At 37.3% G+C, this 17569-nt stretch overlaps 1 protein-coding gene across 3 annotated transcripts in view; it reads left to right on the top strand.

Moving 5' to 3' along the window:
* Prkd1 (protein kinase D1) overlaps positions 1 to 17569 on the top strand; it is a 311814-nt gene that overhangs the window by 217128 nt on the left and 77117 nt on the right. For all 3 annotated transcript variants that reach the window (XM_027416292.2, XM_027416290.2, XM_027416291.2), the window contains exons 3-4: positions 8918 to 9049; positions 11198 to 11358. In XM_027416292.2, the coding sequence (XP_027272093.2) occupies positions 8918 to 9049; positions 11198 to 11358 (293 nt within the window). The remainder of the gene's footprint in view (positions 1 to 8917; positions 9050 to 11197; positions 11359 to 17569) is intronic.

A 17569-nucleotide genomic window follows, 5' to 3' on the forward strand; every position in this document is an offset into this window, starting at 1 on the left:
TCCTGCCTCAGTCTGCCCTTTTGTGGCTACTTCTGTCTCTGATATATTCCATTTTTGTTTATACCATTTTACCCTGTATTAGGATAGATTGGTTTTGTGTTGCTAATCTGTCTTACAATACATTATTCCAGGTAGAACTGTGTGTATGTGTGTGAATGTGTCTGTTATTCATAATAGCATTTAATCCTGTATTGACATGCTCTGCTTTGCTTTCCATCATTTCTTACTGAATCTTGCACTTACAATTTCCAGAAACTTCTGAGCTGCCTAATCAGTAACTTGAAGTATAGGTTCTGTTATTGTCATTGGTTCCTATGATATCTGGCAAGGTATATTCATGTCCCCACAGTTTCTTGTCATTACACCACACTTATGTTTTCCATATCAGACGTTCAGACACAAGTAGAAATTTCCTTTAACATTTTCTCAACTAGGTGAAGGTATTATTGCAGGTGTTGAATAATAACTCATTGAATGATACTACTGTTGCAGGGCTATGGGCCCTTCCTTAAGCTTACTGTGCCCAGGTTTAATAAAATGGTATAGGTGGGGTTGATTTCCACAATGGTGCATAACAGGAGAATTTTTACAGAAGTAGCATGGAGAAGAAGGGATTTTAGCCAACAACCTGAGTACATATTTGTGTGAATTGGTGGGAGGGAACAGTATAGACAGGCTCAGGTATCATCTTACCACCACTGAGGAACACCTGGGCCTCAGTCCTTTGGGTGTGGGAACTATCTGTTGGCATCATCCAGGGCAGTTGGGAATCACATCATTAGCTCTCCATCCTCATGATATACTAGACAAATGTGAAAAGGCCACAGCAATTATACAAAAAATTAATCTTATGAATGTCTGTAATTAAATGAAATCAGACTATAAAATTTGCCCCCTTTTCATATTTATTCTTTTCATTTTAAACCATCCATCCTTCAGGGTTGTTTAGTATGGTCCTGCTCAATGAAGAATTCAGAGACAGACTCAAGCACGCATAGCTGCTTTCTGTACTGACACTGATATACTTTCCGATTATGTATGGGGCTGGCATTTTCAACTTGACTTGTATCTCAAATTCATGGATGCCCTACTTTGGTCTGTTTTCTACCCAGTAGGCTTTGGGTAGATTAGTAAAACATAATATAAACCAATTCTGCACTTCAGGCTCTTAGGACCTGTGTGGAATGATTTGAGAAAGGCAAGAAAAACCTATCTTAAGGCTTGTGATTAAAACCGGGCAGTGATTAGTGGTCAGAATGGAGTATTAGTGGCTCCAGATAGGGCTTTCTGATGGTGTGAGTCTTTACAAATGTTATAACATGCTGTAGAGTAGGGTCATCCCCCCCCCAGAAAGCTCTCAAGTAGCAGAAGATGATTTTTGCATGTCTGTTTTGTGAGCTGGGAGACTGGGACAGTGACATTGTGAACATTTATGGTGTACTGGCTTCCTTTAAGTAGTCTAGATATTAAGGAAGAAATCTATCATCAGAGTTAGAAAAACCTTCAAAATATTCTTCCTTGAATTAGACCTGAAGAATCATGGGATGATGTTAACTACCATGTAACACAAGCTGCAGCCCATTGCAAAATAGGAACTACTTAAAAAAACAAAAAAACAAAAAAACAATTATTGCTTGTAACTCCAAACTAATTAGATGAGATGGATTTTAAATCAGGAACTTTGTGCACCATGTGTTTTAAAAGACTGATAATGAACTGAAATGCATTCTATAATTGACTTTGTGGAATATTTTAATTTCTTCAACATTTTTAATGTCTCTGAATTAAGAATGCATCCTTATGAAAGGTTACATGTCACATTGGATTGCAGTGTCCAGCTTTTCTTTTGGTGTTTGGAAGCAGAATCTTCTGTATAACCCAGGCTTGCCTGAATGTTTTGAGTGGACCAGCCTACCTTGAACTTAGAGGGTCTTCTATTTCCTCTGTGTTACTGGGAGCCCCCTTTCTACCACACATAATGACACTATTTAAAAAACAAAACAAGAAAACCTTTCTCAATGACAAAAAAAATAATTTCTTTAGTTCATTTTCCAAGAAATGATAAGTTGTGATAACAGAGAATCTATACAATTCTGGTGCCAAGACTGTCTGAGTCCAGATTGTATGTGGTACCTTAACTTCTGTCCAGTTTTCTCATCTGTACAGTGAAGTAATAGTATCCACCTCGTAGATTCAAATGAAATTGTGTTTAAAGCATGTAGTCACATCTTCATAGTATATCAGTCCCAACCTGTCACAGCTACAAAGAGTTAATGCTGCTCCCAAACTGCCAAAATAGCCGTTAAAAAATTAACTGAAAATCTTGAAAGATCTGACATTGTTTTACTTTATTATGCAAATAGTTTTGACCTCCAGAGACGATTTATTTTGCTTCAGAAGCCTCATTTCTACTGTACTGCTAACCAGTTTAGTCCATTTTGTCCAACAATTTATAATGAACCTGTAAAGAACTACTGATTATATTAAGATTTTTGGCTCAATTACCTGTTTCAAATGCTCAGTGACTAAGGAAAGCATGTCATTTTCTCCTCTCTTGCATGCTGGAGTGTAACAATAGACTGTGAATAGAGCAAATCAAAGAGACACAAATACCAGTATGAGGGCCCATTGTGTTCAGTTTGTTTCCCTGTCATATCGTTTTAATTTAGGTCGGCTGATTGATTATGACAGGCTCATTGTTCCCTTCTTGGAATCTCTAGACGTGTTAATATTCCTATTCTTATCTGTCCATTTTGATTCCAAAACTTAAATGAAATGGAATTGCAGCCTTCACTTTGTTTGCCTGTGCTAAGTGATTATCTCTGAAGTGCGATTTTGTGATTAGGCGAGCCGGCATGCATATACTCAGCTAATGCTGATTTCCCCCAGGGTGCAGAACAGGTAAATTCATAATGAATGGATGTTGTGCTTTGATTTCAAATGGATGCAAAACCTCACCACGCTTAGTAGTTTTATTTTAAAAATGTATTTAATTATTCTAAAATTAACAGGAGAATATTAAAATTGAACTTTAGTAATGTGGCATTTAAACATAAGTCAAGGGTGCTAACTGCTTATGAATGTTAATCCCCTTCAAAAACCAAAAAAAAAAAAAAATTACCTGACATAAATTAGAGGGGGAGGTGTCATTGAAAATCTTTAGTTTAATTATTTATATTCTTCCTGATTAATTCCTAAAATGTCTCAACGCAGCTTGCTATTTGTATTGTCAAATTCTAGTGTTTCATATTTTGAAAACTATAATAATTATTCAACTAATTACTGTCATAGTATAGTATTGTCATAGTTGTTTGGTCCTGGGGAGGGTGAATTTGACTTTGAAGGGGACTAGGAGTGAAAGATTGACACAATGTATTCGAGTGTTTTCTTTAATGGTTCGAAAAAATTGCTTGTGATTATAAGAGATCAATTTTAAGGAGGCTTTAGCATTTTAACCCAATCACCAGTGTACATGGTTGGTACGAAAATCATAACCACACATTTTTACTGATTGATTTAGTGAAAGCATTGTCAATAATATTGTTAATCTACATGTTCTTTGATTTACAGTGTATTCTCTCCAAAATTCACTTGGACTAAAACCTGAGCAATCAAGTGTCCTAGTATTAGTGGAGGTGGGGGTCTTAAGAAATTAGAGGAAACCATCATCAGGCAAGCCTTCTCCTTCCAGGAGGGAGAGTCAGGTTCCTATGATGTCATGGAGGTCATGTCAGTGGCTCTTGCAGCAATACTGACTGCCAGGAGAGCACTGTCTGCCTGCAGGAACACTGAGCATGAGCTCACATCTGCCGAGAAGCCTGAGAGACACACCTCTACCCATGCTTTCACTTTCTACTTCTTAATTTGAACAGTAACATAAACTTGGGCCACATTTATATTATTTTAGAAAGTAAAATTGAAATCATGTATCATTTATCTCTCTGAGAATTTCATAGAATAGGCAGTAAAAAGAAATAATAAAAGTGCAGTCTATCATGAACATAGTTTATTGGTGCATTTCTCTGAATGGAGAATGGCTGGTCCATGTGCATTAATCCCTCCACTTGATAGGTTGGGGAAGAGGCTTCAGGGTTATTTAGAGGTTGTACTTTTAATGTTTGGTTTCATTTTTCATCTGATAACACATCTGTCTCTCTAAGAAGAAGATGCTCAGACTTATCTTCTGCATTTGCACACTTCTGCTTTGATATTCCTCGTCATAGTGTTCATCTTCATCTGAAAACTCAGTTTCCACATCTGTCTAAAATGTGTCTGTCACTTCTCATTTTATTAATCTGTTCAAATGCCTTAGGGGAAGAGCAAAATCCTCTTTCTGTGATACTTTTTATTAATTATTTGAGACTTTCATCATGCATACAATGTATTCTGAATATATTCAACTCCTGCTCCACAGCCTGGTTCCTCACAGATGCACCCTCACACCACACCCCTTCCTAACCTCAGGTGCTCTGTGTCCATTTTGTTTTCCTCAGAAATTCAAGGGTATGACCCATCTTCTAGAGCATGGTCAACCCACTAGGGAACCACATTCTTAGAGGAAACTGACTCTCTCTCTTTCAGAAGCCAACAACAGTCAACAGCTCCTGACTAGAGGTGAAAAGCAAAATGTTTTCAACTAATATCAGGTACACATGAAGCAGAGGGCTTATCCTGTCAATCACCCATTCTCCTAAAACGTTATTGTTTCTTTGCTTTTCAGATTTTCTTTTATTTGAATTAGAAGCAAGATTGATTTACATGACAATCCCAGTTCCCTTCTCCCTCCCATCCTTCCCTACCACCCCCCAACTAAAACCCTACCTATCACAAACCCTTTCTTCTATTCTTCCCTTGATTCAACCTTTCTGCTCCCTCATGATCTCTGCATCCTTCCTCTTCTTCCCTTCTCATTCTCTAGCTCCTTCTCCCCTTTTCCCATGCTCTCAATTTGCTCAAGGGATCTTGACCCTTTCCCCTTGCCATGGGACCATGTGTGTCTCTCTTAGGGTCCTCCTTGTTTACTAGCTTCTCTGGCAGTGTGAATTGTAGGCTGGTAATCCTTTACTTATGTCTAAAATCCACATATGAGTGAGTACATGTCATGTTTTTCTTTTTGTGATTGGGTTACCTTGCTCTGAATGGTTTCTTCTAGTTGCATCCATTTTCCTGCAAATTTCAAGATTCCATTGTTTTTTTTTCCACTGAGTAGTACTCCATTATGTAAATGTACCACATTTTCTCTATCCATTCTTCGGTTGAGGATCATCTGGGCTGCTTCCAGTTTCTGGCTATTACAAACTGTGCTGCTATGAACATGGTTGAACAGATGTCCTTGTTGTATGAATGTGCTTCTTTTGGGCATATGCCTAAGAGTGGAATTGCTGGATCTTGTAGTCTGATTCTCATTTTCTTGAGGAGTCGCCATACTGATTTCCAAAGTGGCTGTACAGGTTGGCATTCCCACCAGCAGTGGAGAAGTGTTCCCCTTTCTCCACATCCTCTCCAGCATAAACTGTCATTGGTGTTTTTGATTTTGGCCATTCTGACAGGAGTAAGATGGTATCTCAGAGTTGTTTTGATTTGCATTTCCCTGATGGCTAAGGATGTTGAACACTTTCTTATGTGTCTTTCAGCCATTTTAGATTCCTCTATTGAGAATTGTCTATTTAGTTCTGTACCCCACTTTTTAATTGGATTGTTTGGTGTTTTGGAGACTAGCTTCTTGAGTTGTTTGTATATTTTGGAGATCAGCCCTCTGTCAAGTGTGGTGTTGGTGAATATCTTTTCTCAGTCTGTGGGCTGCTGTTTTGTCTTGCTGACTGTGTCCTTTGTCTTACAGAAGCTTCTCAGATTCAGGAGGTCCCATTTATCAATTGTTGATCTGTGTCTGTGCTACTGGTGTAATGTTCAGGAATCAGTCTCTTGTACCTATTAATTCAATGGTATTTCGCACTTTGTATTCTAATAGTGTTAGTGTGGCTGGGTTTATGTTGCGGTCTTTGATCCATTTTGACTTAAGTTTTGTGCATGGCAATAGGCTTGGGTCTATCTGTAGTCTTCTACATGTCTGTATCCAGTCATGCCAGCACCATTTGTTGAAGATGTTCTCTTTGTTCCAGCATATAAATTTGGATTCTTTGTCAAAAATCTGGTGTTTGTAGGTATGTGGGTTAATATCAGGGTTTGCAACTCTATTCCATTGGTCTACCTGTCTATTTTTGTGCCAATACCAAGCTGTTTTCAGGACTATAACTCTGTAATAGTGCTTGAAGTCAGGGGTGGTGATACCCCCAGAGGTTCCTTTATTGTACAGGGTTGTTTTGGCTATCTTGGGTCTTTTGTTTCTCCATATAAAGTTGAGAATTGTTCTTTCAAGTTCTGTGAAGAATTGTGTTGGGACTTTGATGGGGATTGCATTGAATCTGTAGATTGATTTTGGCAAGATTGCCATTTTTTACTATGTTGATCCTACCTATCCAAGAGCATGGGAGATCTTTCCATTTTCTGGAATCTTCTTTAATTTCTTTCTTTAGAGACTCAAAATTCTTTCAGTACAGGTCTTTCATTTTATTGGTTAGTGTTACTCCAAGGTATTTTATGTTGTTTGTGGCAATTGTAAAGGGTGATGTTTCTCTAATTTGTTTCTCCACCAAAGTGTCATTGGTATATAGTAGGGTACAGATTTTCTTTTAGTTAATCTTATATCCTGCCACGTTGCTGAAGGTGTTTATCAGCTGTAGGGGTTCCCTGGTAGAGTTTTTTGGGTCACTTATGTAGACTATCATATCTTCGACAGATAGTGAGAGTTTGACTTCTTCCTTTCCAATTTGTATTCCCTTGATCTCCTTTTGTTGTCCTATTGTTCTAGCTGTTGTCTTGCTGTATATTGCTTTTATTATGTTGAGGTATGTTCCTGTTATCCTAGATTTCTCCAAAACCTATATCATGAAGGGGTGTTGGATTTTGTCAAAGGCTTTTTCAGCGTCTAGTGAGATGATCGTGTTTTTTTTTTTTTTTTCTTTTCCTCAGTCTGTTTATATGATGGATTACATTGATGGATTTTCGTATGTTGAACCATCTTTGCATCCCTGGGATGAAGTCCACTTGATCATGGTAGATGATTTCTTTAATGTGTTCTTGGATTTGATTTGCTGGTATTTTATTCAGAATTATTGCATCAGTGTTCATGAAAGATATTGGTCTGTAGTTCTCTTTCTTAGTTGTGTCTTTGTATGGCTTGGGTATCAAGGTTATTGAAGCCTCATAAGAAGAGTTTGGCAATGACCCTTCTGCTTCTATTGTGTGGAATATTTTGAGGAGAATTGGTATTAGCTGTTCCTTGAATTTCTGGTAGAATTCTGCACTGAAGCCATCTGGCCCTGGGCTTTTTTTTGGGGGGGGAGACTTCTGATGACTGCTTCATATTCATTGTTGGTTATAGGTCTATTTAAGTAGCTTACCTGTTCTTGACTTAATTTTGGTAAGTGAAATCTGCCCAGAAAATTGTCCATTTTCTTTAGATTTTTGAATTTTGAGGTATTCGAAGTATGGCCTAATGATTCTCTGGATTTTGATTATTATGTAGCGAGGAGACCTTTTTTTTTTTTTTTTTTTGGTTCAGTCTATTTAGTGTTCTGTAGGCTTCTTGCATTTTCATTGGCCTGTCTTTCTTTAGGTTGGCAAAGTTTTCTTCTATGATTTTTGTTGAATATGTTTTCTGTGCCTTTGTGTTGAATTTCTTCACCTTCTTCTATACCTATTATTCTTAGGTTTGGTCTTTTCATGGTATCCCATATTTCCTGTATATTTTGTGTTAGGGATTTGTTGGACTTAAGATTTTCTTTGGTTGATGATTCTATTTCTGCTAGTGTGTCTTCAACTCCTGAGATTCTCTCTTCCATCTCTTGTATTCTGTTGGTTATACTTACGTCTGTAGTTCCTGATCATTTACCCAGCTTTTCTATTTCCATCATTGCCTCAGATTGTGCTTTCATTATTGTCTCTATTTCAGTTTTTAGGTCTTGAACTGTTTCCTTGAGAGATTTGTTGATATCTTGTATTCTTTGGTTTGTTTTTTCTTCTATTTCTTTAAGGGATGTTCTCATGTCCTCTTTGAGGACCTCTATCATTTTCATGAAGATGTTTTTTAATGTCATTGTCTGCTGCTTCATCTGCATTGTGATGTTCAGGTCTTGCTGGTGTATGGTTCCTAGTCTCAGGTGGTGTCATATTGGGTTTTCTGTGTTGAATGTGCTTTTACATTGACCTCATTTCATCCTTTCTTCTGGTGGTTGTAGCAGGAGTCTCCTCCTCTCCTGGTGGGTATGGGACCAAGGTTCTCTTCTGGTAGATGCAAACAGTTCCAATACTCTGTCTGTCCTCTTGTCGTGGATGGAGGCAGAATTGCCACCAGGGCCTTGGCAGTGTCCAGGTGTGTAGGGTCCCGCTGCCAATCTCGGATCCAGTGAGCAAACCCTTAGTATCAGATGCCTCCAAGCTGGGCCGCTTACCTGGAACCGGAAATCAGCACTTTATTGTTTTTGAACTGATGCAAAACATTGCCAGGAAGGAAAGGGACAGAAAGGCTGCTGTGCTTAATATTGAAATTCAGAATAAGCCTGATGACTGAAAGTACAAGTCGTATTGCATCCCATTTTCTGTATGATTTGTAAGGTGTTAAGTTGATGCGTCATGTAGCCTGAGCTAGCCCTGAACAAAATCTATATCCAAGGCTAGTCTTATATCCTCTTGCCTCCGTGTCCAATGTGCTGATCACAGATATGCACTGCTATACTTGGCTGGTTTTTCATAACTTTATTTACAGAGTTGCCTCCATGCTCACTCAACTGTTACTCGGTTTGCTTGTGTGCAGATCAATATGTCCATTCAATTTTTTTTCAACCTGCCGTTTCTGCAGCTTCAGCCACCTTTGAAGACTTTCAAATCCGGCCCCATGCTCTCTTCGTTCATTCCTACAGAGCCCCCGCTTTCTGTGACCACTGTGGAGAAATGCTCTGGGGACTGGTGCGCCAAGGCCTTAAATGTGAAGGTGAGTGTTTTCTTCCCCACCAGAATCCATGTGAGCAGAGACAGCTGCTTCTGTGTGCCCTCCACGGCCCTGTCCTCTCTCATAAATACCCTCCAACCATCTTTGTGTGTGTGTAACCATGTATGGGACACTTTGTTCAGCTTTTATGTTTCCTGTCTTTGCTATTCCTAACCTCATCAACAAGCTGAATTCTCACTTCTTTCCTCACATGGAAGTATTCCCCATTGCAATGCATGGGATATTTTAGCCAAAAATTAAAACTGTATTCCCATCTTATATAAGCCAGAAATGAGAATACTAAGCTTCAAAAGCCGCAGAGATTGAGATGGCTTCTGAAAAGACCCAAATCACTGCACTGCTGAATGAGTAAAACAGAGCTTCTATGTATGTTTTCATACCATACTGTGGTGCGAGCATTAACTTGGAGAGAACTCCTTTACCTGGAGAACTCAGTATGCGAGAACAATGTCATCTAGTACTAACACCTCATGCAGCCCTTCCCTGTGTTCTCTAGTGGGGTAGATGGATTGCATTGAAGTGGGGCAACAATGATCACCCATTTGGAATACAACCTATAAATAATCTTGCCATAATTGTTTAGTTCTTACCAGTGCAGTGGAAGTTCAAAGACAGTAATCTAGAAGACACCATGCCTAAGGTGTGTTGTTTTGACTAGATTTCTTCCACACTGACAAAACACTTGAAGAGAACTTCACTTAAAGGAGGAAGGATGTGTTTTGACTCATAGATTCAGAGGTTTAAGTCCATTGTCACTTGGTTCCATTGTTTCTTGGTCTATAATGAAGCAGAACATCAGGATAAGGAATGCATAGCAATGTCTCTCGCTTCATCACAGCATACATTGACATTATAGACAAAAGTGTCACATACTCCCAACAGATATTGAAACAGTGTAAGCATTCAAATTCAAAAAGATGTTGAAAAATAGCAAAGAAGTATCATCAAAGAAGACCCGATCCTGGGAGAGCAAAGACCAATCTTGTAGCTCCATGCACAGCATCTATGCTACACGGTGGCATGGCATGATCTTTAACTGGCTTAGACAGCCTTGCTCTAATAGCTTTGCTGATTTAGCTCAGGTGGCCTCTCCTAGGCTAACTCTGCATGATGACTGTCTTTCCTCAGCAAACACCCCATTTTCACAGGCGTTTCCAAATTCCTGGGGTCTCCACTATGTCTTTATCATCTCTCTTGTATGACCATGCATTGTTCTTTCAGGTCTACAGGGACTTTTAACTGCTATGCTACTTAGCCTCCCAGGTCTTTCTTTGAAATCTTGTTAGAAACTTCCATGGCCCCATAACTCTTGCTTTCTGTATACACACAAAACCAGAAGCAAGTGAACACAACTCATTATGTTGTCATGGAAACCATACCCAGAACTTGAACAACATCTCCATCAAGATCTGGGAGCCTGAACTGTAATGTATGCTTTATGAAAAGTTGTCCGACTTATTTTGTAACAAATATGGAAATTATAAATAGCAGTTATGTGGGGAATATGCATAGTATAAATTTGGGGAGTAAATAAAACTTCCCAAGGTGGAAAATAGGCCTCCAACTACCTGCTACATAGAAACCAACAAGTGATGTACTTTATGCATCATCTTAATTCTGTGGAGTAGTTATTTTTATCTCTATAGACTGGGAACTTGAGATAAAATAATTTGTTCAGGGTCATGTGTACAAGTAAGTTATAGAGACAAGCTCCAGATCAGTGTCACCCAAACTTGTGATGCACTAGGATTAATTTCCCCTCTATGTGCCCACACACATTTAAAATTGTAGCAGCTAAAATGGTATAATCTTTTTATAAATGCATTTGTAGGTTTTTATAATCCCAAATTCATTTTATTCAGAGCATCAAAAAATACACAATAAAAATAGTTTAAAAAATCAACAACCAAGGATGCTGTTGAGTATTTACAACAAAATTAGTATCTGCAATCCATTTTCAAATAAGGAGCAAGAAGAATTAGAGAAAACACAAAAAGACAATTTGTATTTCCAAGTAGCGTCAAGACAAATTGATGTTGTGCTATGTTTTCAAATTCTTAATTTATAAGTAATGATGAAATAGATTTAATTTCTGGTTAAATGAGAGCTATTTTTATTTTTGTTTTTCAGGATGTGGTCTGAATTACCATAAGAGATGTGCATTTAAAATCCCTAACAATTGCAGTGGTGTGAGAAGGAGAAGGCTCTCAAACGTTTCCCTCACTGGGCTTAGCACTGTCCGCACTTCATCTGCTGAGTTCTCCACCAGTGCCCCTGATGAGCCTCTACTGGTATGGCCTCCTATCTGTCCATTCCCCATTTGCTCAGGAAATCTGGGGGTTGTTGTGATATCAATGTCAGGCCAGGAGAATGGGCTGAGAGGGAGATTCAGCCCCCGTGTTAAAGACTATGTTTCCACAGGATCTCTGTTGTGGGTTGGTCAATGCATCATCAAATAGCCAACAGTTTTGATTTGGCTTTCTTCCCTGAGCTTTGCGAAACTGAAAAATATGTGAGGCTTCGTAGGGTCATATGGCCTGAGCAGTGGGAGGTAATGTGTTAATGTTGCAAAAGATGATCTCTGAAAATTTCCAAGGACATGTAGCATCCTGAATAAGTGTCTCATCTGAGCTAGAGTCTTAAATTTACCTTTATGAATATACCAAAGTCTTTTTTAGGAAAGATTTATTTATTTATTTATCATGCATACAGTGCAGGCCAGAAGAGGGCACCAGATCACTTTACAGATGGTTGTGAGCCACCATGTGGTTGCTGGGAATTGAACTCAGAACCTCTGGAAAAACAGTCAGTGCTCTTAACCCCTGAGCCATCTCTCCAGCCCCCAAAATACCAAAGTCTTACTGTTTGGCATTACTTACATTCATACACGTTTGTTATTGAACATTAGCAAGAACCATGAGCACACCAGCACTTAACTAAAGTGTTTCTAGTACCTGTGAAACAGCTGATGGACATGGTGAAAGCATCTGTTAAGGAAATTAATTTTTATCTTTCACAAAATAGTGTGATGATTATGTGAAGTACTTAAAACAAGAATGGAGCTATGAAATATGTAATGGCTTCAGGCTCCAGCTTTCCCTTGTCTACTTTATCTCACCAGTACACTGACACATTATAGCATAACTATTACAGAAATTGATGACAAAAAAAGTATAAGAATTGCTAAGACATTTGGTCAAGCAAATCCACCTTGAATTTGAGTAGAAATATGGAGTTACCTATGACAGTTTGTAGTGAAGGTTGCATGTAGAGTATTTGATTGTGACTTTACGTGACTTAAATTTTGTTGCAGAATAAGCCACATGTCAGAGGGTCACTTATCTTTACAAATAGGAAACCTCTGTACCCTGGGCCTACATTGCTCTTTTGGCGGCATTGTCTTATATTTTTCATTCTTCTTTAACTGAAACTATTGGCTGAAAAAAGGGACTACATCTTTGTAGTAATTAGATGAATATGATACATTTGTACTATTCAGAAGGTATGTTTGTGATTCTATGTAATCTCTTAGTTAATTAGAATAAATGGCATTTTTTTTACAAAGAAGTGCTTACTCAAACATTCTATCTTAAAATATTGTCATTGCCTACTCTGCTTTGGAGATATTTGGCTGAGTTCAAAATTTTGAAAAAAGGAGGTTTTAGGCCATTGTAGTATGGGTAACTGTAGTTATTGCAAAGCATAATGTTTGGAATAAAGACTTTGGAATTAGATAAAAGTAAATTATAAATATATTATGTCATGTGCAAATTTGCCAAAAAAAGGATCTAAAGGTTAAACTATCATTACAGTACATTACAATCTAGATATTATTTATTTTGACTATTTATCAATAATAGCATGTACTTATTTTACATATTTAATATATATTTTAATATAATATAATATGTGTATATATATGTATATAGCTATACACAAATATACACATATATATACATACTTTGAATCATTACTTATGATTAGTTTAGATTTTATAGGTAAAATTTAATTAACATATCAAATCAAATCTATATGTAAATAAAATATGTAATTTACATGCAACCAGAATTTAGATTATATAACCATAACCCTTAATAAATATATTTGTGTTTTTAAAGACAATTGTTAATTGCTCTATTTAATCAACTGACATAATTATTTAATTATTTGAATTACTTGATTACAAGATATATTTTACATAAATGTCAAAATTCATTAGTGTTTCACAGATGAATGGAAATTCCCTGTGGTAAAATGCTCTAAAATTCATTTTTTCAAAGTAGCCTTTGACAGTTCCATAACTCATTATATTTTTTAAATTTTTTTATTAGTCCAAATTAGGAAAAGCTTGTTTCACATGTCAATCTCTTCTCTCTCTCTCCCTCCCCCCAAAACCCTCCCCCAACCCCCCACCTGCCCTCCACCCCATCCACCCTCCACTCCCCAGGCAGGGTAGGGCCCTTGATGGTGGCTCCCTAAAGTCCACCACATGATCCTGCACCGGGCCTAGGCTCTCCCCCATGTGAACAGGTCAAGAGTGCATTCCTTCACATGGGATGGGCTCTTAAAGTCCCTTCTTACACCAGGAAAAAATACTAATCCATTACCAGGGGCCCCCTAGAGTGCAGATGCCACCTAATTGACATCCATGTTCAGGGGTCTGGATCAGACCTGTGCTGGCCTCCCAGACAGCAGTCTGGGGTCCATGTGCTGCTCCCCCTTGTTCAGGCCAGCTGTTTCTGTGGGTTTCACCAGCCTGGTACCTGTCCCTTTAATCTTCATTCCTCCATTTCTGCATCTAGGTTCCAGAGTTCAGTTCAGTGTATATCTGTGGGTGTCTGCCTCTGCTTCCATCAGCCACTGAATTAGGGCTCTAGGATGGCATAAAAAGTAGTCATCAGTCTCATTGTAGGGGAAGGGCATTTAGGTTATCCTCTCCATCATTGCCTAGATTGTCAGTTTGTGTCATCCATGTAGATATCTGGAAATCTCCTTAGTGCCAGATCTCTCCTCAAAGACTCATGATATTATGATCATATAAAATGTTAGTTATTTCTGAAACCATCATGGCCTCAAAAATAAAAATTTTTAAATATTTTTTAAAAAAGAAAAACTCGGGGCCATTTGACACTGAAAGATATTGGCAACATAGGCTTCTATTGCCCTGTATAAACTGTTCTCCAGGTAAATTTAGATAGAAATCCCCATAGAAACCATGTGATATACTCAACCGGATGGGTTTTGGGATCATGTTGGGTTTTGAAATCCACAGTACTCAATGCAATGTCTGAGTGTCTTTTATCTAGTTTCTTACACATTAGGAAACATTAGTCTACCTTTGGTGAGACATACATCTCTCAGATGACTTTGTTTCATCTTTGCTAGTATAGTTAGGAGCCAACTCTGCTTGCTGTAGTCAGGCACACTTGAACCATGGCAATAATATCTCTTTTCAGCCTTAGTGAATTCTAACAAGAGGCGATACCAAGCAATAATAGTAAAACCTTTTGGTACTGTATATAATAAAGAACAAATTATTTCAGAGAAAGATGGTGCCTTGTGCAAAGATGGTATTGCTCATTAATGCCTCTAGGTGTCTGCTTTGTAAGTAAGTCTGTTATGACATGTGCAAACTTCTTCTAAAATAAAAGAAATCAAAATATTCTACATTACAATTGTCTATTTTGACTATAGGGTTACTAGTTTACACACAGAATCAGACATTGCTATTCTACTAATTTGTCCAATTTAGGCAAATAAATTGAATCTCAGACTTATATAGTCCTACTAGAATAGAAAGTACAAAACAGCATATATTGCATTGCAAGCTGTATGTGTCATCTGTGTTGGCAGCAAAGCACATCCATTATGTGCTCCCTAAACCATCCATCCTCTAAGACTGCCCAGTGTAATAAGCTGACTATAGAGCAACTAACTCTATATGGATGCATTTTTTAAAATCCTTAATGGTGTTATTAGAAACAAAGAAAAGTAAAATGAGATCCTTAAGTAGGCTACACTACTTATGCTTACATGCTTATTAAGATAACTATGTAGATTATATTTCTCTACATTTTTCTCATCATTTTCTTAATGAGTTAAGAGTCAGTTGAAAGCAAGCTACATGAGGCTTACCTTAGACAACAATTTCACATCCCTTCCTTTTGTCCTTAAATGTGCAGGATGAGCTGGTATCAAATCAATCTTCCCACAAGTAACAATTGTAAACTCTAATAAAATAAGACAGAAATGTGGAAAACAGTATTTGAAGGTGAGCTCTCAGTACAATTAGGACTTGAAGTTCTTGTCACAGAGAAGTCAACATGCAGGGTTTTTCTGATATGAGATATGTGGCCCAAAACAATTACTGAGAATTCCTGATATAAAATAAAACTGGAGAAATGCCATACATAAAAGTGCATTGAATATAATGTTATATTACACAGTCTTTAAATATGAAAATTTTAAGATAATATGGTATCACTCAGAAAATTCTAATAGAACCAAAAACTGTGCATGCAGATTGGCATATATATATATATATATATATATATATATGTATGTATATGTATATGTATATGTATATATATATCATCTATATCTATATATGATATCATATATATATGATATAGATATATAGAGAATGTAAGTGCTATGAAGGATAGGCTGAGTAAATGTTTCTGGAATTTATTAGATTGTTCTATGGAAAATAGGATTTTTTTTTAGACAGCCTGTCCCTATGTACACTGTGTCACCCTGGCTATCTGTGAACAACCCAGGTAGACAAGACTGTAAATTAGTGAAAGCCTCTGCTTCCTAAGTGCTGGAGATAAGGGTATACTCAATCATGTCCAACCTGGAAAAATATGTTAACCCTGCTTTAAACAATACAAATCAACTCCCAGTACTCGGATTTTCTAGGAAATAGCAAAGATGAATAAATGAAAATCTTGATATAGGAAACGTTATAAAAGAGTTTTTGTAAAAAAAATTAAATCACTGATTAAATGGAAGTGAATCAAGAGACTTGGCATCATTCAAACTCATTTCACTTGGTATGAAATAATTAATAAGGGAGTTCATACCCAGAGAAAAGTGATTCCCTCCCTCCCCTCTGAAGCACATGGGAGCTATCCCCGTCCATGTTGGCATGCCACCTGGCATTGTGATGATATAGGTCTTGTTTAGGCAAATGTATTTTTGACAACCAGCTCTGAAAACTTGTAAATAAAAGCAACAGTAATTCTGTAGCTTATGTCTACATATATAGTGCGATTAAGGAATTGTTCACTCAACAACACAAGTGAATTTCACAAAGTAATATTTAAATAAAGAAATCAAGCTTGATATGGTAGTTCATGCCTGTAGCTCCAGATCAGGATGTTGAGAAAAAAATGTGGTCAAGAAAGGTAAGATTTTGTGATCAGTCTGGATATCATAATGAGACTCCTATCTTAAGCAAGAAGTCAGATACAAAGAGGCTATACTTATGGATTCAGGGTTTGAATTCCAAATGAGGCAAATCCAATGTGTGTTGAAGAATAGGGAAATAGTGCTTCCTCTCAGTGGGATACTAGCTGGGAGGGAGCAGAAGTGAACTATCTAAGAGGCTATCTAAGAAGCTAGAAGGAATTCTGTATCTTATCTGGAAAGTGGTTCCATGTGTATATACAAAATCTCATCAAGATTTATACCTAAAACTTTATACTCTTTACTTCTTACAAATTACAACTTTAAAATGATCTAAAGCAGTGGTTCTCAACCTTTCTAATACAATTCCTCATGTTGTGGTAACCCCCAAACATAAATTTATTTTCACTGCCAATTCATAATGGTAATTTGCTACTTTTATGACTTACAATGTAAACATTTGATATGCAGAATCTGTGATATACAACCCCTGGGAAAAGGGGTCATGACCCACAGGTTGAGAGTCACTGGTCTAAAAGTATACTATTATAGCTACCCAAATAGAAAGTCATTGGGGACTTTTTATCACAGATCATGTGAGGAAAAGATAAAATGTTATATTAGAATTATTATTGATTAAATTCTCAGATACATTTTATTCAGTTAAAATTTATTTAGAAATAGGGTTAGAAAACTGCTATTATTTATTTACTGTTTAGATAAACATTAAACCTAATGTACTATGGCATGCAGAGATTGATTGTATTTATTTATGTGTTTGATATTATTTTCTGTAGTAGCCTTTTTAAAATTTTCCCTCTCTCATATATTACAACTCAGGCTCAGTTTCCCCTCTCTCCACTCCCACTAGTCTCCCCAGCTTCACTGTTCCCCAGATCCTCTCCTCTTCCATTCCCCTTCAGAAAAGATCAGACCTCCCAGAGATATCCATTGAACATGGGCTAACAGGATACAATAAGACTAGGCACAAACCCTCAAATCAAGACTGGACGAGGCAACCCAGTAGAAGGAAAAGGGACCCACTTACCAAAGTTAAATCAGAATCAATAAACAATTTTAATTTTATTTTAT

The sequence above is a fragment of the Cricetulus griseus genome, chromosome 5 (assembly GCF_003668045.3).
Source record: "Cricetulus griseus strain 17A/GY chromosome 5, alternate assembly CriGri-PICRH-1.0, whole genome shotgun sequence".
In the NCBI taxonomy this organism is placed as follows: Eukaryota; Metazoa; Chordata; class Mammalia; order Rodentia; family Cricetidae; genus Cricetulus; species Cricetulus griseus.